Source organism: Magnolia sinica, chromosome 3 (genome assembly GCF_029962835.1).
Source record: "Magnolia sinica isolate HGM2019 chromosome 3, MsV1, whole genome shotgun sequence".
NCBI classification, from domain to species: Eukaryota; Viridiplantae; Streptophyta; class Magnoliopsida; order Magnoliales; family Magnoliaceae; genus Magnolia; species Magnolia sinica.
In genome coordinates, this window is record NC_080575.1 from 114,507,298 (window position 1) to 114,529,913 (window position 22,616).

At 38.8% G+C, this 22,616-nt stretch overlaps 2 protein-coding genes across 4 annotated transcripts; one reads left to right on the forward strand and one right to left on the reverse strand.

Moving 5' to 3' along the window:
• Positions 1-5,921: 5,921 nt before the first annotated feature.
• Positions 5,922-15,696, forward strand: LOC131240836 (C2 domain-containing protein At1g53590-like). The gene is given in 12 exon segments (XM_058239327.1): positions 5,922-6,736; positions 8,160-8,234; positions 8,429-8,572; positions 9,677-9,772; positions 9,872-10,003; positions 10,505-10,657; positions 10,762-10,803; positions 11,357-11,405; positions 12,328-12,420; positions 12,505-12,688; positions 13,513-13,633; positions 13,675-15,696. Coding segments are annotated over 12 exon segments (1,995 nt in total). The 5' UTR covers positions 5,922-6,610; the 3' UTR covers positions 14,455-15,696.
• Positions 15,697-17,246: 1,550 nt separating this feature from the next.
• LOC131240835 (pentatricopeptide repeat-containing protein At3g14580, mitochondrial) lies at positions 17,247-22,519 on the reverse strand. Of its 3 annotated transcripts, none has more exons than XM_058239326.1 (3): positions 22,288-22,519; positions 19,786-20,806; positions 17,247-17,565 (listed from the first exon to the last, which is right to left on the reverse strand). In XM_058239326.1, the coding sequence occupies exons 2-3, from the start codon at positions 20,801-20,803 to the stop codon at positions 17,501-17,503; spliced, it is 1,083 nt and encodes a 360-aa protein (XP_058095309.1). In that variant the 5' UTR covers positions 20,804-20,806; positions 22,288-22,519; the 3' UTR covers positions 17,247-17,500. The 3 variants fall into 3 exon arrangements, with proteins under 3 accessions (XP_058095309.1, XP_058095308.1, XP_058095307.1); XM_058239325.1 differs by lacking the exon at positions 17,247-17,565 and having other exon boundaries at positions 19,490-20,101; positions 20,231-20,806; XM_058239324.1 differs by lacking the exon at positions 17,247-17,565 and having other exon boundaries at positions 19,490-20,806.
• Positions 22,520-22,616: the final 97 nt, after the last annotated feature.

A 22,616-nucleotide genomic window follows, 5' to 3' on the forward strand; every position in this document is an offset into this window, starting at 1 on the left:
TACAACTCTAAACTACATAAATGTGTTGTGTAATTTATATTGGTTTTCTTTGTTATATTGGTTCCTTTCTTCCAACAGGTAAGCAACACATGCAATTGACTTTATGCAATCCTTCCTCCAAAATAATAGAAAATGAGTACAAGTACCTACATATGATTTATATTTGTGTTTGCAGATTGAGTTTGACATACTTATAGCCTCATATTACATTATTGAACTTGAGCTAGCTCGGGTCAGAGGGGTAGGCTTAAGTAAGCTAGTATTGGGCTTGATGAATTTTATGTGAGTTGAGTCAGACCACAAAGTAATGGATCATGAATCATGTTTAGGCTAGAATTCTTGGCCTGTTAAATAAATGGTTAGTGCTTTAGATCACTTGAACTGACCTAACCCACTCCCTACATTCCTGCCTAAGCTTGAGTCATGTGGAGTTAAAAAAGATGTAGCACAGTAAGTTAATAACGTTAATGGCACTACTCGACCATTTCCTTTTAATTAATCATTCTTTCATTTTCTAATATATAATTGGAATTAGTCATCAAGAGGGCTGATGGGCCTTCTTTAAAAGAATCATTATTGAAGTTGGGCCCAAACTCTCGCCTAGGCTGGAATAGAAATTCCATTAAGATGTTTCATATGGCTAAAAATTGTAAGGTAATCTTGTGAGTCAGATGGAAACGTGGGAAGCCCATCATGTCTAGAGAAGGCGACTCAGCAGCCGATGTGCTCTCTAAGATGGAGAAGGGCCACACCAGCAACGGCTGGATAGTCCATTAGTATTTTGTGTAATATTTTAATTTTGTTTTCAAGCTCTTATGTGCGACATCTCAGCTTTTAGTTAATGATTACTTGGAGGTGGCTACTTAGAGTAATGATGAGGATAATGAGCTGGATTATGGTGCTTGCCATCTTCTTTTCATTAATTTACTCATTGATTTGATTTCTAGTACACATGGCAAACTCAAGATCATCAAAAGTCATTTGAAGTTCTTTCAACGGACCAATCCAAGGTTGGGATTGTCCAATTGATGTAGATTTTGGATCATGGCCCATCAATTGTAAGGTGGGTTTTGTTAGATTTATATTGTGAAATTGACGGATCATTTATGTATCAATAATGAAGATTCAACACAATAATCTTAAGACATACTTGATTGGGATGACATTCCCGATCATAATAATAAACATTTAAATATAATTATAGTGTTTTTTTTTATATTATTGAGGGGATTAAGACATCTATTTATAAAAGAGAGGGTTAGAGAAGCTTACCCATCACACTTCTCTCCTATATAGTCTTCACACAGTATATTTTCATATCCAACTTAATAATCATGTATAGGACCGTGGTTTATGTATTTCGCCCTAAACCCATTTGCAATGATCACAATTGTATTGAGGTCCACTGAATCACTAAATCTAAATAGTCCACCAATCAAATCTAAACCAACAATCATATGCAGCCCACTAGATAAGAGTCTTACAGTTTCTCGATTTTATTCTCCTGAGTGAACTCAGCTAGACCAGAATTTATCAAGAATTGGAGAAAACTTGATCCGGTCACGACTCAATCAAAACTCCAGAAAGCTCGACTCAACTCACGTGAGTTTCACAGTTTCTAGCTATCATATTTTTTGGGTTATTCCTTATATCGTAGGTTTTGTAGGTCATCAATCGGTAATTGAGATCTTAAGATCATCACATACAAAAGAATCTCATGTGGCGGAGTATGACGTACGGTCCACCTGCACGGAACATTAACACTTGTCCATGTGTCATGCATGTGCCTCACCTCAATTCAAAGGTTAAACCACTTAATGGTGGGCGCGACGGTACGTGTATGACTCTTGAAATGGTCCAATGAATCTAGTTTGGGAGCCATGCCCCATCTACAGTGGAGGCCCGGATTTGGACGGCTGAGATTGAGTTACATGTACGATAATTATGCAGCGGCCGGGTTCATGTAGTTTGTGTACATTCATGCATATGCGTACCAAGTACAAATAAAAACCAAAGGAAACTCAAATGGGCTAGTCTGGCCCGGCCCGTATGGGTCTAGCACGGCAGCCCCCCAAGCCCCAGTCTAAAATACTGGTTGAGCCCCATACCATCCCACCCGGCCCGACAGTTGATTAAATTCCTATCTCCAAAGCTGAATTAATGTTCCTTCCATTCATTGATCACGTACGTCTCACATGCATAAAAAAAATAAAAATTTCAAATAAGTTACTTTTTCTACTAACAGCACTATATAAATAACTTATTTAAAAATAAGTAAGTTTGGTTTATAGTTAATTATAAGTAACTTTTTATTTATTTATTATTATTTAAAGTTACTCAATCATTTTTATTAGTAGAAATCCAATAAAGTAATTAAAGCATAAGTAACTTATTTAAGTAACTTACTATATAAACCCCCTCTCATAGTCCATCTGATGATATCATGATAAGGTAGTTTATTGTGGTAAACAGGACATGTTTTTTAAGATACCTGACCTAAAAGTCCCCAAGTTATGTTGTGTCCAAACACCCGGCACTTTAATGTAGTACAGTAGGGCTAATGTTGATTCATGTGTTATATATCCACTCCATTCATCCATTTCTGCACCTCATTTTAAGATATTGGCCCAAAAATGAACCAGATCCAAGTCTCATGTAGACCACACCATAGTAAACAATGGTGATTGAATGCCCAACATCCTAGGACCCACCGTAATATTTATTTGCCATCCAATCTATTGATTAGGTCATACAAACTTGAATGGAGTGAAAACACAAAAATCAGCTTGATCCAAAACTTTTGTGGCTTTAATCACTAATGTGTACTAAGGTGTTTAGATCTTCCTCACGTTTAAGCTAATACCTTAAAATGAGCTGACAAAATGAATGGACTGTGTGTTATCCACGTAAATTACTAATGTGTACTATGGTGTTGACGAAACAAAATTATAGGCCTCACCATGATGTGTGTTATATCCAAACTGTGTATCCATTCTGTGAGATTATTTTAGGGCATAAATCCAAAAATAATACAGATCGAAAGCTCAACTAAACCACACCACAAAAAGCATGAGATAATGACACCCACTATTGAGACCTTTTTAGAGCCCACTATAATGTTTATAATCATCCAACCTGTTCATAAGGCCAGACATACTTGGATGAAGGGAAGACACAAATATCAGACTGATCTAAAAATTTTGGGGGCCCAAGAAGTTTTCAAAGATAGGCGGTCAATCCCAAACTTTATGTGGTATTGTCCTTGAGGTTTAGATTTATCTAGTTTTTTAGTTCAAGCTCTAAAATGATAAAGCAAAATGGATGGAAGGTTTGGATATAACATGCATCATGGTGAGCCCCACATAAGTGGTGTGTGTAGGCCATCGACCTTAGTAGTGTGTTGACGTCACCAAGTTCTGTGGGCCCACTATAATGTAAGTGTTATATCTAAACCGTCCATCCATTTGATGAGATCATTTTACTGCTTCAGCTAAAAAATGAGACAGATCCAAAGCTCAAGAGGACTACACCATAGAAAGCAGTGGGGATTGAATGTTTACCTTTGGAAATTTCTTGGGAGTAAGTTTTGGATTAAGTTGTTTTTTGTGTTTTCCCTTCATCTAGGTCTGTCTGACTTTATGAACAGGTTGGATGGCAAATAAACATGGTGGCCCTAGAAAGATTTCAACAGTGGAAATCATTGTACCATCACTTGTTTTGTACAGTATTTCACTTAAGCTTTGTGTGTCTTATTTTGCAAGTAAACAATCTCCCTAAATGACAAAAGGACTGCAGAATTTGGATATAAGATATATATTATACTGGGGCATACGGAACTTGTCAACACGCCGGGACAATTTGGATATAACGCACGCCATATTGAGGCGGACGCGGATTCCGTCCTACCCCCGTAATCCGTCCGGGCGGGGCTCTGTGGGGCCGACCGTGATGTAAGTGTTTTATCCACGCCGTTCAACGATTTTCTCAGGTCATTTTAAGATATGAACCAATTAATAATGAAGGTCCAAGGCTTAAGTGGACCACAAAGTAGGGATTTAACTTCCACCATTAAAACTTCTTGACAGCTGGAGAAGTTTCGGATCAAAATGATATTTGTTTTTCCACTTCATCCACATCTACGTGACCTTATGAATGGTTTGATGGTAAAAAAACATCACGTTGGCCCTTAGAAAGGTTTCAAGGGTGGGTGTCATTATCAGTGCAGCTTCCAGGTTAGCGGTGTGTGGCACGCCACGCAATCTGCTTCCACCCTCGTCCGATTCCATCACGTTGTAACAGTAGGGCCAATCTTAATGTATGTACAGTGGTCTTTCAGTTCATTAGAGTATAGACCCAAAAATAAAGCAAATCCATGTCCAACTCTCAGGTGGACTACATTACAGGAAACAATGGTGATCCATGGTTAACAACTTTTTGTAGGTGTCAAAATTTTAGGATCAAGATGATATTTGTGTTTTCCTTGTGAAGGTCTTTGTGACCTTATCATCAGGTTGGATGACAAATAAATATTGGGGTTGGCTATAGAAAGTTTTGAATGATGAGTGTTCAATCGCCACTATTTCCTATGGTATGGCCTTAGCAATTTTGTTTGAAGGATTTTCAATGGTGATTTCTGGATCGGTCTGACCATCAAGTTCAGGGATAATCAGAGGTTTTAGTCTTAAATTTGCCTGAGGGTTAGATGGCAGGATTAAGTACGGGGAGCGGTTTTATCAACAAATCAGCTACTAGGTTAAGAGTAGAGTCTGGGATTGACACGCTGTGTCTACGCTATCCAACCAGTTGATGAGGTCACAAGGACCTGGATGAAGTGAAAATACAGGATTCAGCTTAATCCAAAACTTTCATGGCCCAAAAAAAAGTTTTTAAGGATGGCTATTCAATACTACTGTTTACCATGGTGTTGTCCACCTAAGATTTGGATCTAATCTATCTTTCGGCTCATGCCTTAAAATGAGATGGCAAAATGGATGAATGGCTTGGATAAAACACATACATTATTTTGTACCAACATGGCCACCGAAGGGGTGACTCCCGTATCCGAGTGTGGCCGGGCGGGTACCGTCCCCACCAGGACCTAGGTAGAAACAGACCGTCCAGTCAGGGCTCTGTGATGTGCACTGTAATGTATATGTTTTATCCACACCGTCCGACCATATCATTTTAGGGCATGATTTAGAAGGAGGTAGATCCAAGGCTGAAGTGGACTACACCATAAGAAGAGAGAGGATTGAAAGCCTACGTTGAAAACTTCTTGTGGGCCACAGAAGTGTTGGATCAAGCTGATATTCACGTTTAGCCTACATCCACGTCTTGGATGGCAAATAAACATCACGGTGGGTCTTAAGAAGTTTTAAACGGTAGAAGTTCAATCTCCACCGCTCCCTTTGGTGTGGTCCACTTGAGCCTTCATCTGTCTCTTATTTTAGGCTCATCCCGTAAAATGATCTTTCAAAATAGATGAACGGAATGTTATATACAACACGATGGCTCCAAAGAGCTCCTGACCGGGCCGTCCGTCTAGTTAGCTACTGGTGGGGGTAGTACCTGGCCGGCCAGGTCCTCACCGAGTGGGAGAGGATTAGGTGCGTCCGCGTCACCCAATACGGCGTCGCCCTGGTGTTGGGGCCCACGTTGATGTATGTATAGTATATCCATACTATCCATCCATTTTTTCAGATTATTTTAGTCAATAAGAGAAAAAATGAAGCAGATCTAAATTTCAGGTGGACCACACTACAGGAAACAGTGATGATTGACCATCAAAAACTTCTTGTAGGCCAAAAATGTTTTAGATCAAGATGATATTTATTTTTTTCCTTTCATCCTGATAGGTGTGACCTTATCAACAAGTTGGATTGAAAATGAAAATTACGTTGGGCCCTAGGAAGTTAGTTTTTAATGATGACCGTTCAATTACCATTGCTTCCTATATTGGGGTTCACGTGAGATTTTTATCTACTTCATTTTTGGGCTCTTGCCCTAACATGACCTAGCAAGAAAGATGGAAGGCGTGGATATACTACACATACACCAAGGTGGGCCCCGTGGTCGGGCCCGCACCTAATCCGCTCTCTCACCGAATCGGCTCTCGAGACTCTCTATCTCTCCACGCAAAAACCGTTAATAACTGTCCATCGACAATCGATCCTCTTTCTCCTTCGCATTCCTGTTTTCTTCTTCTTGTTTCCTTAAACTTCTTCTTCTTTTCCATTAATCTCCGAAAGTCAATTAATTATTCATTACTGATCCTCTGATCTTCATTAATATTTTAATATTAAAGAGCGGTTTTTTCTTTCTAGATCTAGAAACTCAAAAGCCCTCTAAACGCTTTCACATCTGGAAACTGGCCTTGGTTTTTGCATCTGAAGATGAAATTCAAGACCATTTGGAATCCACATGCAGTTGAGAAATAGTCATCCTAGAAAATAATTATGGAAATCTCATATCTCAGAAAATCCTTATCTGAATTATGAGTATTCACAGATTACAGCGTACTTCTTCTAGTTTGGAATAGATGGAAGAACGATTCTCGGGATATTTCTTAAACTAGTCATATGTAGAATTTTGAATTCCAGTAGTCGGAGTGATGGGTGTAATGGAGGTTTCGATCATGCATCACATTGTCATTGTGTTTGTTCTACTCTGGTTCTTGTATTCTTTCAGTTGCAGCCACCCTGTTCTTTACCTCGCATCTTTCGTCTATCTCTACAAGGTATGAAACTATTTTTCTCTTTGGGATTGATTTTTCTATCATGATTTCTTTTTTGCTTTTCTTGCTTTCGAGAAGTGGAATATCGGAACAGTTGAATTACAAGATCTTTGTATGTGGGTGTGATTCAGTAGAAATATTAATGACATGAAATTATTATAATCTTCTTCCTTAACAATTTTAGTGCCAGATATGCTCATCTAATAGAGTATTAATGTCTTGATCGCACCATAGTTTTAAGTGATGATACTGAATTGTTGAATCTTTGGTTGAGTGGTTCACTTGGCCCATTGAATTGTTTATGTAAGACTTACTACAATGATCCAATGATCCGAACTGTTCATATGGTGGGGCGAATCGTGTACAGGAGATATGCTGATATCCACCAATGGGATGATACTGATCATTGGGTAAACTTACTGTTGAATGTGGACCAACTGTGGTACTTTTTTATTCACAAACCACTGATTAGATAGCTAGGATCATCTAATTGGGCCCATTTGATCAATGGATTAGATTACCAAAAGGTGTGCTCTACCTGTAGTATTTTTGGGTAAAAAAAAAAAAAAAAAAACAGCAATCTTGGATAGAGTATCATATAGTGATGATTTCGTGTACAGGACGGTGTATAAAATGTTTGTTGAAGATGACCTATTAATGTGTCGATCTTTGGCATTTTGTAGTTCATAGGAGAACAATGATTTCCCATGATTATCTGCATGTGAATAAATATTTTCTGGTTAGGTAAACTAGATCTTAGTGTCCACAAAATCGACCAATTTGCTAATACTAAGGTTAGTTTAATTGGAGAATGTGGATTCTGAATTTCGATTTTCTTTTGTTACCGGGAATTTAACTATTAGTCAACCTTTTTCCTTGTTTATCCTCAGACAAGATATTCTGCCAAGTCTTGTTTCTGAGAAGAAAGTGCATACATCAACTATTTTGAATAGTAGAGCTGACTGCATTTGTAGACGCGTCTGAAAAGAGATTCTAACTCATTTACCAGAAGATTGGTTTTGGAGAATCTATACAGAATTCTGAGATGATCATGAACATTACTGAGTTAGGTGTTAGTTACTATGGTATTGGATCATTCTCCAGTGTTGGGTTTTTTCCTCTTTTTTTTTTTTTTTTTTTCTCTATATATGAGAATCATGAGATTGCTCAAGGAAATTTATGGCTTATACATGCATTGGCCTCTAAAGCTGTAAGTATTTAATTTGAGTTTTATGTCATTGTAGTCCTTTTCCCTGTTTCAATGTAATTGTGTCATTTCCCATGGATTCCTCTCGGCATCTTCAATTGAAAATTCTCTGTTTCTGTTCAGATTATCTGATGTAATTCATCAAGTTGATGTAGATCATTTTCTTGGTCATGCAAATAATCTCTTTGTGAATCTGAGCTTCTGTTTCTCTTTCTGAAGGTTAATGAGCATTGCACACTGAAATTATGGAGAAGATTACAATTTCACAAAAGAACACAAGCAAACCAAAGAAGGGTAATTTTCAAATTGACTAGCATGATTGTGCTGTTTTGTTTTCTATAGGGTTTTCTCATCATAGAGTGAATTAATAGGTTAATATTTGTATATATATTCTTGAGACAGAAGATGCTAGAGGAACTTTGATTGATTTCTGAATAGATAAAGACATTCAGAAGATGTTGAATTTGGCCGACTGTTATTCCTTTCAGGTTCTTTCAGATTCAGAAACAGTAAAGTGGTTGAATCATGCAGCTGAGAAGGTTTGGCCTATTTGCATGGAACAGATTGCTTCACAGAAAATTCTACTGCCCATCATACCTTGGTTCCTGGATAAGTTTAAACCATGGACTGCTGTATGGCTCTGCTCTTTCTTTCTGCAGTAATGTATTCAAGCCCAGATTACATCCCTAAGACAAATATGTTTAATCAATGCACGAATGCTTTTGCATCTTAAGTGTTTATTTTAGTAGACTCCATTATCTTAAATGCAGATATGCTTTAATAATCATGTCTGGATCTTCTTTTCATATTGCCACTTCATGTTGTCATGATGTAGGCTGTTTGAAATTGACATCTAGCAGTTTGTATCATAATTGTAACACTCAAAAACTATATTCCACTTGAAAGTCTGTCAAGTCGAGTAGCTCGGTAAAGTTTTTTCTAGCCTCGAACGCCAAGATTTGGTAATCTTAAATTTGATGGCATGTTTGGATATCTCCATTCCATAGAAATCAATGGAGAAGGAAAAGATTTTCCATTGGTGTGACAGTTTGAGATGTTTCATAGCAAATAAAAGGGAGCATTCCATAAAGCAATCATTGCACTTTTACCTAGTTTGGTTTCTTTGGCACAAGAAACTAGGTGACAGTTGTCTCACAATATGAATTTCCACTTGCCATACAAACAGGACCCTAACAATGGATTCCATGTTTCTATATTGCTCGTGAAAATAATCATTGCTTAATCATTACCTTTTCTTTTCTTTCCCCTTGAAATACATGTATCGAAACATGGGATCTTTCAAAGAAAGAAAAAAAAAAAAAAAAAAAATCCAAACTTGGGGAAATATTTACAATATATAATAGTCCATCGAGTTATTAGATTTAATTTCTAGTTTTAACTGAATCTTGTTTACAAGTTGTAATCACATTGATTTCCCCGCACCACCCCCCCCCCCCCCTTGATGAAATCTGATCAAGTTTTTCAAGTATTCAAACTTTGCTTTGTAGTTCTTCACATTGTATATAAGAATAAAAATTCTTGTGCATTTCTCATCCACTTAACATAAATTTCCCACAAAATTTCCATCTTATCGGTAGATGCATTTAGTTTTCTCATATTTCCATGAAACGTTGGCTTATTCTTTAAGACATTCCTTTAAACTTCATTACTGATTAGGTAAATTATCTTCAAATTGTGTAAATATCTAAGTTACCAACCTTTTTCAATATGCACAGCAGAAAGCAGTTGTGCAGCACCTCTACTTGGGAAGGAATCCTCCTGTGATTACTGGAATAAGGGTTCTCCATCAATCAGCCAATGACGACCACTTGGTACACCTTGTATTCCTTTAACAGTTCTTTTGCATGTAGCTTTTGTTATTATTTACACTCTTAAGGTGGCTGTGATTGATGATTTTACTTAATGTATAGGTTCTGGAGTTGGGAATGAATTTTCTTTCTGCAGATGATATGGGCATGATACTTTCGGTGCAACTCCATAAAAGATTAGGATTCGGCATGTGGGCAAAGCTGCACATAACAGGCATGCACATCGAAGGAAAGGTAAAGAGATTATGAAAGCTCTACTGTTGAAGTAATCGGTTATAAGGTCCAGCTTTTCACCTCCATTTAACCATACCAGAATTTGAAGTGGAGGCATGCAAAGATGGATTTCTTGAACTGGTACAAAGTATCATGAGATATATGAATGTCATCTTTATAATTACATCTAAAAAAGGAAGTTGAACTGTCCAAAATAATGGGAATTACTTAGAAATTGCATCTTTGGAATTACTGAGACGTATGAATGTCGTCTTTGGAATTACTTAGAAATTGCATACACATAATTCAAATTGAACTATCCAAAATTATGGGTCCACAGTTTAGATGTATTATGATACAGTGGTTTTACACATCAACCCAAACCAGCCCCTACTGATTTGAAAATACCCAAAGTTTGCATGTGATCGAATATGTGGCAGCAATTGAGTTCTGTCTGAATTTTTATTTTATTTTTCTATTATATCTTTGCAACTTGTTGTGCACAAGCTCCTCTCTTTGCAGGTCTTGGTGGGTGTGAAGTTTCTTCGACAGTGGCCTTTCCTGGGGCGGCTGCGTGTTTGCTTTGTAGAGGCACCTTACTTTCAGATGACAGTGAAACCTATAATCAACCATGGACTTGATGTTGCAGAACTTCCAGGGATTGCAGGATGGCTGGTAAGCTTATGTTAGAGTTCCATATGAAAATGAGGATGCATCTTGTTTATTTTTTGAAGGTAGACAACCCTTTTCCCAATGCTTCTTTGCTATTGTTTTGGCAGGATACGATTCTCGGTGTTGCATTTGAACAGACACTGGTTGAGGTTTGCTTTGCTATTATGTTGTTAAGTTTGTGATATACACCTTGAAGCTCTTAGAAACAGAGACCCGTTACAAGGATTATAGGATTCAATGCATGCAGGCTTATTTTTGGATGATCAAGACTGTGTATCTGATGGGCCCCACCATGGATGGGGTTCCCCAGAAATTTCCCTGCTGAGAAGAACCTAATAATTCGAAATTGGTTTATTTTCCATTTCATATGGACACCATTGCCTTGATCAGGGTTAGAGCCTTCCAATCTGGGAGGTTGTTTGGGATTCCACCCTCCAAAATGTGACCCATCAGATCAACTATCTAGACCACCAAACCAGGGAACCCACATGTACGAACTTCTGCATCTCTGCAAACTACACACTATGGTAAAGAAGACTATTCCATGTAAAAGCTAAGGATTTATCTACTTGTGAAAAATAAGTTGGGTTGTTCAGTTCAGCAATGATGATGTGGAAGCTGGAATCCTGATGACAAAACTCTCACAATTAAGATTTCAGTAATTCTTGGCCACCAGTTCCTAATAAAAGAACTCCCTTGCAGCCTAATATGCTGGTTGTCGATGTGGAGAAATTTAATTCATCCCCAACAGGTAAACTATGAAGAATCTTCTATATCAGGTTATAAATTCCCTTTTACTTGCAGTCCATAGTTGTTATAGAGTAAAAGCATATCCATCTCAATTACTCTAGCCATCACAATTCAAATTGCTGCATATTTCATACTGTCTGCCAGTCTGTGCAGTTCCGAGGTCCAATCATTCATTTCCTTCCATGGATGATGAGATATGCTAGTTTGTGACTGAGGAACTCCATATAGTATTACGTAGTTATTTCATCAGAATTCGAGTGCTTTCTTTTTGGCACCTTATGGCAATCCAAATAGGTCATCAGACATCAATGCAAAGCACCTTGGTAAGGCAATGAATTTATGAACATTAATCTTCTATCTTCAAGGGTGTGTTTGGTCATATCAAATATAATGATATTTCATGATTAACCAGTCTAATTTGGATCAAAACATCATGAAATTTCCCGATATTTGGTGCAACCAAATGCACCGTAAGCTAGTACATACCATGGTGGATGCTTTAAAGCTTACTCTCAAGAAGATACTTTTGGTAGCTGTACCCACCAACAGTCCCCAACTATCTCCCAAAAATAAGACAGATGCATAAGCTGTTTCTCTGCCATGCAACCTGAGTGCGACAACAAACAAATTATTGGCATTGCCATAAACATCGAACATGGATTTTCATCAAAGGTGAAATGCTGCACAAATCCGAAATTCGGAGACAAAGCTGCAATTCTAAATGTCTGTGATGTCATCACAATAGAAAGAGTTTGCCATTTGCAGTTAATGAGAGGAATATTGTGTGATTTTTCCTGTATGAATTTTTACTGAATCTCGAGTCCTTTTCCAAGCGTGCGTGCCAAATGTAGCAGTTTTTTCTCTTCCTATTGGTAACTGAGAATTCTAATAATTTAGAATTTTATGGTGGATGAAATTTTCAGGAAGTTGGTTCTCCATGGATGAGAAACATCCCATTGCTTATGCCAAAGTGGAAATTATTGAAGCAGCGGACATGAAACCATCTGACTTAAATGGTTCGTTCCACACCGGACCACACATTAACCAAATCTTTCATTCTATTTCTGGGAGAATCTTATCTTAATAGACCCATCTTGCAGGATTGGCTGATCCGTATGTGAAAGGTCAATTTGGTCGTCACAGGTTTCAGACAAAGACTCAAAGGAAAACGCTGGCACCCAGATGGCTTGAGGAATTCAAAGTCCCAATATGTACATGGGAGTCGCCAAATCTGCTACTTCTTCGAGTTCTTGATCGAGACCACTTTATTGATGATTCTATGGGGTCTGCACCTAACACAGATTTTATCAATCTATACTTGGTTCTTTCTTGACAGCTTATGGTAGAAACTTCATAGTATTCCAATGAAAACATAAATATTAGTAAAATACAATGCAGCCCATAAGCTAATCCAAAAATAATGCCAGCATATAATAGAGTTCCTACTGTTGGAAATGGATGGCATGGTGCTTCAATAGCCAAAGGTTAATCATGGTGGAATCATCCTTGGCATCCCCATGATTAGCACCTTGATTAGTTTCTATCTGCAATTTCAAAATATACTTTAATAATATCTAATATTAAAACAGATTTCCATCACCAAATTCAAGAGGGCCATTTCTCAATGGGGATTGATACCCGGAGGTTATAAATAGGGGTTATGAGCTTTATAAAAAGGGGGATCAAAGATCCCATGAATAACAAGAAAAACACAAGCGAAAACCCCACGAACTGAGATCTCTAGGAACTAGGAAGAGAATACCACCATTGCAATCACCAGTCTCGTGACCCCCTCCCTCTCAGATTTGGCAACGATCACTGAACTCAATCTCTGGTTTTCAGTTGGCTTTGCTGAAAGATCTGTGTAAAGAGTTTGATTTGTGATCTGCTTTTTGATAAGTTTAAGATCTAGAGTCCAGTGCTTTCACTCAAAATGTTTTTAACATTAGTTTGAGGCATTAGGCTTCAGTTTCTTGGGTATTGCTTTTAAATTTACTATTTACACTGTAGTCTTTTTTTTTTCTTCCTTGCGTCTTTGCTACCCATACTTGTGCAGGTGCATGTTCTGAGCATCCAATCAACTGAATGAAATTACTTATATTTTGCAGAGATTGTTCTGTAAACATCAACAATCTTAGGGGTGGGCAGAGGCACGACAAGTGGCTGCCTCTGAGAAACATTAAAATGGGAAGGCTGCACCTAGCAGTTACTGTACTTGATCACGGAGAGGTGCATCTATTTTATTACTTTTACTTAAAAAATACTGTTAGTATTTAACCTGAACTTGAACAGAATTTAAACAGGAGAGAGAGCATCTCAGTGACAAAGAAGCATCAAACAAGAAAGAAAATACAAAGTCAATGGCAAGTGAAGCTGCTCATCAGGACAGCAATGGAAGTGTAGCTTTTGAACAGGCGGAAAAAATGGAGGATGAATTTGAACCCATCAACATTAGTGAGCAGCAAAAGACTAGCGTATGGGTCTACACCCCAGGAACTGATGTTTCCCAAACTTGGGAGACCAGAAAAAGGGAATACAGGTGTCCTAAAATCCAAATCTGTAGAGAGGAAAACACTTCCAAGGATGGCCCTGGATCAATAGCAACTAAATCCTGCTACGATGATAGCAGCAATGACGAAAATCTAGAAGGAAATGGATTACGTTCCCCTGGGACAATCCGACAAAGTCTGCAGAAGATCAGTTCAATATTTCAAAGAAGTCCTAGAAATCAGAATCCCAACAACATGGAAGAGGCTATTCCAACACCATGTATCAACATCCGAGCAATCGGCAAAAAGGCAACAGTTGTCAAATTTGTATTGGATGATGACAATTGTGGAGCTGTTAGAGATCAAATACCAGAGGAGAGCCCCATCTGTGAGAATGAGGCAGTTAAACCAGGCAAAGCCCACATGAGCAGCAGGGGAAAGAGAATTCTAAAGCTGGCTGGCAGCATAAAGCATACCCTAAAAAAGATGCACTTGAACAGACGCGGGGGAGCTTCTTCATTGCCTGCAATCAAGGAAGAAACTACTCAAGGAGATGATTAACATGATAAGGAATCTCCATTATCATCAAAGGAACCTTCCCCAAGAACTGAAGGAAGATACTACTCCCATAAACAGTTGTAATGCATCTCCCAATGCTGAAGAAAATGTTCGACTGAGTCCCTCTGTTTCTGCAAGAGAGACTCAGGAATAACTAACTAGGAAGATAACCATGAGGAATCTGTACTTAGAAGGTCGAACTGCTTAACAACAAAGTATCACATCAGAAATCAATTAAACTACAAGAAAAAACTTCTAACACCACAATCCTATCCGATAACATCAGAAGAATCTGCTTCTGTTAAAATAGGATCACATGAAAATGGTGAGAATGGGGATGGTGCTTGTACGTCCACTTCATTGGAATCTTTAAAGCTGAACGGGTATGCTAAAAAGGCATTCCAATATGTCACCATCGTTCTCAATTGATCCACCCACTCTGCTGGTCACAGACAGTTGAAAGAACTGTCATTAAATTTTGGTTCATAATATCGGAGGTAGTTTCGGTCATTTTAGCACTTCTGTTTGTTTTTCTTTTTCTAAAAAAGATGCATATTATTAAAAGCCAAAGGCCAAAAAAAGGGAAAGAAAAAAAAAAGAAGCCCTTAGGGTATCCAATCCCTTGTAAACAAAACAGCCCAATTAAGAACCCCATCAGTGGAATTGCTTTTGTTGTGGAAACAATGGTTATTTCTTTCACCCTAGATAGACCAAATCACAGCCAAAAGGGCAACCCTCCATCTGGATAAGCCCAAACCACCACCTCCACAGACATGCCAAGACCGGAATAGGCACTCAAATGAACTTAGAATAACTCAGGAGACATTGGCTGACTGTAGGATACCAAACCAGACCAACCTAAGGAGCAATGAATGAATAAATGGTACACCAACTCCAAGTCATTAAGGCAAACGAGACAAGCAATCAGAAAAACCATAGTTCGTTTGTGAACTTAGAATAACTCAGGAGACATTGGCTGACTGTAGGATAGCAAACCAGACCACTCTAGGGAAGGAGCAATGAATGAATAAATGGTACACCAACTCCACGTCTTTAAGGCAAACGAGACAAGCAATTGGAAAAACCATAGTTCGTTTGTGAAGGTTGTTGATCATAAGCATCCTATTTCTGTCAAAAGCTATGGCTTTAGGAAGGCTCCATAGGGCCAAACAGGACCATTAAAAATAGTTGCAGCCATCGAACTCAAACCTGGACAATAAAAAGAAGAACAATCGCATGGTGAAATTTCCTGATTTCCTGCTCCGCCTGAACAAAGAGTCTTTCACACCAGAAGAAGGCTGAAGCCCCAGTGGCTGAGAGAGGAGACACACGAAATCATTAATTTTGGAATCAAATAAATTCCGACAACACAAAAAGACCCAAACACCCCCAGCATCCAAGCCCAAAAAGCAGTTGGTGACAAAAATATCTGCTACAGGATAGAGGCTAGCCAAACGAGGGAAAGGCACACGAAGCAAGGACTTCCCGCACCAAACATCTCCACAAAATCTGACTCTAGTCCATCCTCGACAGAAAAACTCAAATCAGCCATAACTTTGCCAGCGATTTGAGCAACAGATTTCCAGAGAAAGGAAGCACAATAGAGGGAAGAATCCTTAGTCCATCAGCCCATGGAAGAACAATATTTGCCAGCTATGATGGTCCTCCACAGACTGGTATCCTCCACCCCAAAACATCAAACCCACTTGCACAGCAAAGAAAAATTAACAACGTCCCTCATCGAAAGGATGACACACTTCCCTCCAATTTGGCAAATGAAATTTATCTTTAGGTGCACCACCTTGCCAAAGGAAATCCTTTCCAAGCTTGTCTATTCTCTCAAGAACAGATTTAGGGCATCGAAATAGCGACATAAACAAAGAGGGAGATTTGAGAGGAACCTTGATTAAGGTATTTCAAACCCCAAGAGATGGAAGTTTACTTTTCCATGGCGACAACTTCCTCTTCATTCTCTCAATACCCATAGACAATCGCATGCTTACCAATTCAAAGAGGAAGGCCCAAATAGGACGATGGAAGGGAGTCAGTCTGACAACAAAAAATGCTAGCCAACCTACAGACCTCCTCAGGCAAAAGGATTCCAAGGATCTCACTTTTAGACAGAATAACTCTATAAGTCCCAACACCATTTCCAAACATCTGATAATTTTCCTCAGGCAGAAGAAAAGGGTATCATCAACAATTTCGAGGCCAACAGACTGACCTTTAGACAACATTCTGCTTAAGGCTTCAGAGACCACCACAAAAAGAAAAGGTGAGAAAGGATCTCCTTGACAAAGACCACCTGAACCTTGAAAGAAGCCAAATGGAGAGCTATTACTGAGAACAAAGAATCTAGCAGACGAAACACAAACCTGGATCTATAGTCTCCATTTGGCCCCAAATCAAAGCCGCTTAAGCATGTTATCAAGGAATGATCAAATGACATGATCGTAGGCTTTTCTAAGATCCAGTTTACAAATAACTCCCTCCCTAGTAGCCTTATGACACGAGTCAAAGAAGAGCAATGAGTGCAGTGATGAGAATCTGTCTACCAGAGATGAAGGCACTCTGAAAAGGAGATATAACTTTGGGAAGAATAGCCCTCAGCCTTTGACTCAGAATTTCAAAAATAATTTTAACAACAATTTTATGAGGACTATGAATAAGGCTGATAAGCTGGAGACTTCAGACATTCCACACCTTCAAGCTTCAGGATAAGGGCTAACAAAGAGCAGCCCATCTTGTGGATGGAATGCGGCTGGAGACGGAAAAAAAAAAAACCCAACAGATCAAACTAGATCATCTTCCAAAAAATCTGGAAGAAGGCCAAGGCCCCGTTTGGCCTTGGAGCTTTATCCCTCCCAAGATCCATCACCACAGCCTTGATTTCCTCCATCCAGACAGGCTTCTCAAGAAGATCAGCCTCCTTGGTCCTCCATCAGCAACAATCTCCTTATAATCCCTTCTTGGATCAATTACCTCCTTCCACAGGCCAGTAAAATGGTTTTCGTATAGGGTTCTTCTTACTCCTAGCAAGTTGAGGTTCTTAGAATGTGATAGAAGGAAATTGAATGGCAACAGTCCCCCAACAGCACTCTGTGCTTTTCAAACCTGAATATGAAAGGGAAAGCATTAAAACCTCAAAGTGCCGCATATATGAAGCCTGCCATTTTAGGGTTGGCATTACTCATTCAACAGAAATAGGACTAATAACATCCATTCAGAATATTTTGTACATTAAATTCACCCAAAAACCAGTAATGACTTTTTATAGAAGATGTCAGAAATCCATCTGCAAGACCCGATTAGAGTTGGAAACTTACATTTCAGAAGTAGAATATTACATAACCAGTCAGACGCCGTTAATATATGCATGTCCCAAATGTCAATCTGTGGCCTATGCTCCCTTTTCATACATGCAAGAACAGTCACTGCAATGATGCTGCTAGATGGTTCTGGAATGCCAATAGACATTCAACATTGCACATGGCTAAAGACATTTTCCTTCGATGTTAGACGAAGCACAGTCAGTTTGTCAGTAACTTGCATTCTGTGTGGATTTAGGACAACTTGCTGATTGTCCAGGGATAGGAGTGTCATTTGGAAAAATACTTCATCTATATTGAATCATCCAATTCCTACAGTAACTATTTGCTGCAGTATACACTTTTAGTACCATAACCAGCTTTGTCATAGTCAGGCAATAGGCATGCAGATTTTCAGCTAAACAGATCTTTCCATCGCATCTCCCAGAAGAGAGCAGATAAAAATACAAAGCTTTCCAAGTATACAGAATACCCTTTATATATAAGCTTCAGCTTCATTTCTGGCAGAAAAGTAGGTCCATACAGCGCCTCCATCATGGCTGACACTGTCAGATAATCACCTGAAGCTGTTATCTGTTCATTATGCATGGCATTAAAATTTGATTGAGAGAGAGAGAGAGCTGGCCATGCTTTTATTAAAAAATGCCAAGAGAGCTGGCAAATCACGCCATCTAGGCCCAGTGTGAATGGGAATGATAAAGCATAGCTATCATTTTCATTCCATTCGGCCAAAATGGTTGAAACGCTTCATACTACTGGTACAGCAAGTGCTACAGTTACACGTACTGGAATGTATGGACCCCTTTCCAGTGCATTTAAGACTTTAGAACCATTTCAGTCCATTTCGGACATAGTTGGTGGTATCCAAACGGGCCCTAAAATACGAAAAAGAGAAGTTGTACCAGAAAAGTAACTTATTTCTTGCTTTATGATTAGTTATAAGCAACTTTTTTTAATTTAAAAGTACTTAATCACTTCAGTTAATTTTTTTAGCTTTTCTACTTTTCATAAGTTGCTGAAGAGAGGCATAGGAGAGACGAAAGAGAGGAGAAGCTGATAACTAGGTTGCTTACCAAACATACTTATCTTCTTAATAAGTAGAAACTAAGATAAGTTACCTGTGGCATCAGTAACTTATCTTAAGCAACTTGCGAACCAAACAGGTCCTTATTGTCTGCCGTTCCAGATGGCATTGTTCAATCAGCTTAGGGGCATTCTGAAGTTTTTCTTTTTCTTTGAAAGGAAAAAAAGAAGAAACAAATAGAATAGGATGATTACAAACATGTGCGCTCTCATTTTCGAAAGAAAGACCATCATATTCTCTTAGGGGTCTGTTTGGATGATGGTTAAAAATGAGTTCATCTCATTTTAGTTAATCATAATTATGTATTCGAGATCATGATTATTGTTTATCAGGCTTATGTTCAATCCTTAGAACGAAGAAATAATATCTCTGTGGGTGCGTTTGGTTGCAACAAAATTTCATGATATTTGGTGCAACCAAAACACACCCTAATGCATAATTGCAATGAACTACAATGAGATGAACTCGTTTTTAAGTAGCACCCCAAACAGGCCCTTAATTTTTATTATTTATAATTTATAAATAATGGTTCAAAGCTGAAATGCTGAAACATTCCATTTCAGTAGGATAAATGAAACCCACTGATGACAAACAAAATACCAACCAAAAACGGAATTCAAAACTCTGCTAAACCATGTAATGGCGATCACTATCCTAGGAATCAAACCCTGGGAATGGTTGGCAGCCTTGTATGCATGCATATCTAATTCACAGACTGCATTAAGTTATTATTGTCTGCAAGATAACTATAACAATCCTTTCTCAAAACCATACTTTCAAGAATCTTCTTCCAGGTTCCCATCCGAGGGATGAATCCTTGGTGTACCATTTGCTTCAAAACAAAATCTACATCGTTCAATAAGTTCTGATTACAAAGACCATCAATTAGCAATTTGTAGGACAAGAAGCTTGGGAAAATACCCTCTGAAAGCATCTGACTGACGAAATGCTTAGCCTTGACAAAATCCCCAGAACTAAGTAAACCGTACAGAAGCGTTTGATAAGATCCTGAATTCGGCTTGCAACCCTTTAGCTTCATTTTATGCAGAAGTTCCAACCCCTCAGCTACTTTCCTTTGTTTACAAAGCCCCGAAATCAGAATATTGAATGTTATTGTATCGGGATGGCAACCTTTTTTCTCCATTCTCTCCAGAAGCTCGAATGCTTCACTCACTCTGTCATGTTTACAGAGAGAATGCATCAGAGTCGAATATGTCTTTGTGTTTGGCTTGCAACCCTGTTTCGGAAATTCAGAGAGTAATGCAAACGCAGCATCCAACTTGTCACATTGGCATAAACCTTTGATGAGAATGTTAAAACAACAGGCATCGACAGTAATGCCCAAACGAGGAGCACTCAAATATACCTCATGGATGACATCAAACTGTTTAGCATTGACAAGCATATTGAGTATGAAGTTGAATGTCTTGATTGTCGGCCAACAATGGAAATCTGGCATTCTGAAGAGTGTCTTAATCGCTTGTTCGGGATTGCTTGCAACATTGCCATAAAGTTTGATCAATCTATAGAAGAACTCCTCAGAAATCCTGCAGTTTTCGCTTTTTATCCTCCCTAAGATTTCTTCAATAGCATCGAAGTTTCGTGCGCGAGCAAGCTTTTCAATCATTAAGCTATAAAGAGCCTCATTGGGCTTATAGTCCTTGCGCTCAGAGACCTTTTTGAAGACACTGATAATCAATTCAGGGTCCTTCAAAGTTTTGAAGATTTTTAAAACTTCATTTGGTGCCAACCAGTCCTTGTGGTCTAATCTACGCAATTGACCAGTGTCTTCCAATGGATAACTGATTTTAGAAGACATGGAAGAAGATGAAGTAACCACGCATCTCAAGCATTTCATGGTGACTAAATCAACCATTGCCAATTGCAACATTTTCAGGCAAATCTCCTTCTTTCTGGAAACAACCAGATGTGCCATCATTTCCTGCATCATAAGAAACACCTTCAATCAGCAAAGCTTCTTTATTTGGTTTTAGCACAGTTTGAAAACAAGGTAAATTCAAGTCTCACTCACTGGGTTTGACTCAGAAAGGTGATGACCAGAATTGGGTCCCAGACAAGGCCCAATCTAGACTCAATTTTAATACAAATTCATCATGTCAGAAGATGCATCATTCTATGTTTTGATATCTAGGCTATGTTTCAACGCACTTTTGATTTGAATTGCAATAGTTCCAAATAATGGATTCATCAAATTGTTTTTGATTCGCTTAATAGTCATATTGACGAATTAGGCTCCAATTTGTTACTTTGTAGCTTTCAAATTGGACTTGAAAGGAATATAAATGCAAATAGACAACAACTTCCTCAATAAAAATAACAGAAAACATCATTTCTGATGAGGGACAAAAACTGTAGGGGCCTGTTTGGTCAGTGGGATTAAATCGTAAGGAATTGTATTAGATGGGATTAACACCATTATTGCACAACAATTGCATGTCTGGAAATACTATGGTATTTTGACCATCCAATCCCCATGTTTGGGATAAAATTCTTGCTATGGGAAAAACATTGGATTAACCAAAACCCCATTTGGTGGACCATGGAATTGTAATCAACAAACCAAATACACAACGGATGTCAGTCACTTGTACACATATATAAACAGAATGTCATGTGTAGAGGGCGTATATGGATGGACGGCACGGATAAAACACATGCATCAATTTGGGGCCCACAGGTGTAGTGGATTTCAAAATCCACAGAAATCCCACATGGGACCAAATGCAATTCCATCTCACTTAATCCCAACCCTTCCCGTCCTCCCCAAATGCCAGGTGGAATTTGCACGCGACCAAATGCAATTCCATCCCACCTAATCCCATCTAAGCCCCCGTACCAAACGGTCAGAAGATTACAATTTGGTCTGTTTCCTCGTGCATCCAAACGCATGCTTATGGCAAACAGTTTTTACAGTTATAAATTCCAGGTTATCTATGATATATGCAATGTGATTGCTATTGGCAATATCTACATAAAAGTGCATACTAATATTCTATAATAGTCAGCCTAACCTTTTACCAATCATAGCTGAGTTGAATGCAACCTTAGATATGAATGGTGAGGAAGGATTTACAATTATCCTGTGTCTAGGTTATTAGATTAATAAGCAAGGCATTAGGTAATGGCAATGGCTGACCTTATGACTGTTACGATGAGTTTAATGTCTGAAATTTGTGGGTTTTGGGAGGAGGCGATGGGAGGGGAGTTGGAGCATTTTTGAGTGAGATTTGTATGAGAAGGTTTGGATTAAAGGAAGGGATTTGGGGTTCTTCTTCGAAACAGAGAGTTCATCCTAGAGGAATCCTTAAAGAGGAGAAACGGAAATGAAAGAATACGACAAATTAAATTGCAGATGGAGAAGACGAAAGGGAGTAGAGGTGAAGAGATGATTAACGTGCGCACCTGCGGTTGCCAGGGAGGGAAGTCTAGCTAACGTGCGCGCCGGAGAATGAAGAGGGTGATGGTTTTTCTTGTGAGAAGGGGGAGATTCCAGGAAGATGAGATGAAGGGTGAGGATAGAAGGGTTTCGGTGAGGTTTTTGATCGAAGGGGTTCAGCGGGCACGGCTTCGGTGGATCCCATTCCTCGGATTCCCCGACGTGGGTGGATCTCTGACTGTGGGGCCCACTGTGATGTAGGTTAAAAAATGAAGCAGATCCTAAGGGGGCGTTTGGCGCATGGGTTTAAAGGGAGGGTGGGAGTGAGTTTTAAGATCCATGGATCATTGCAAGG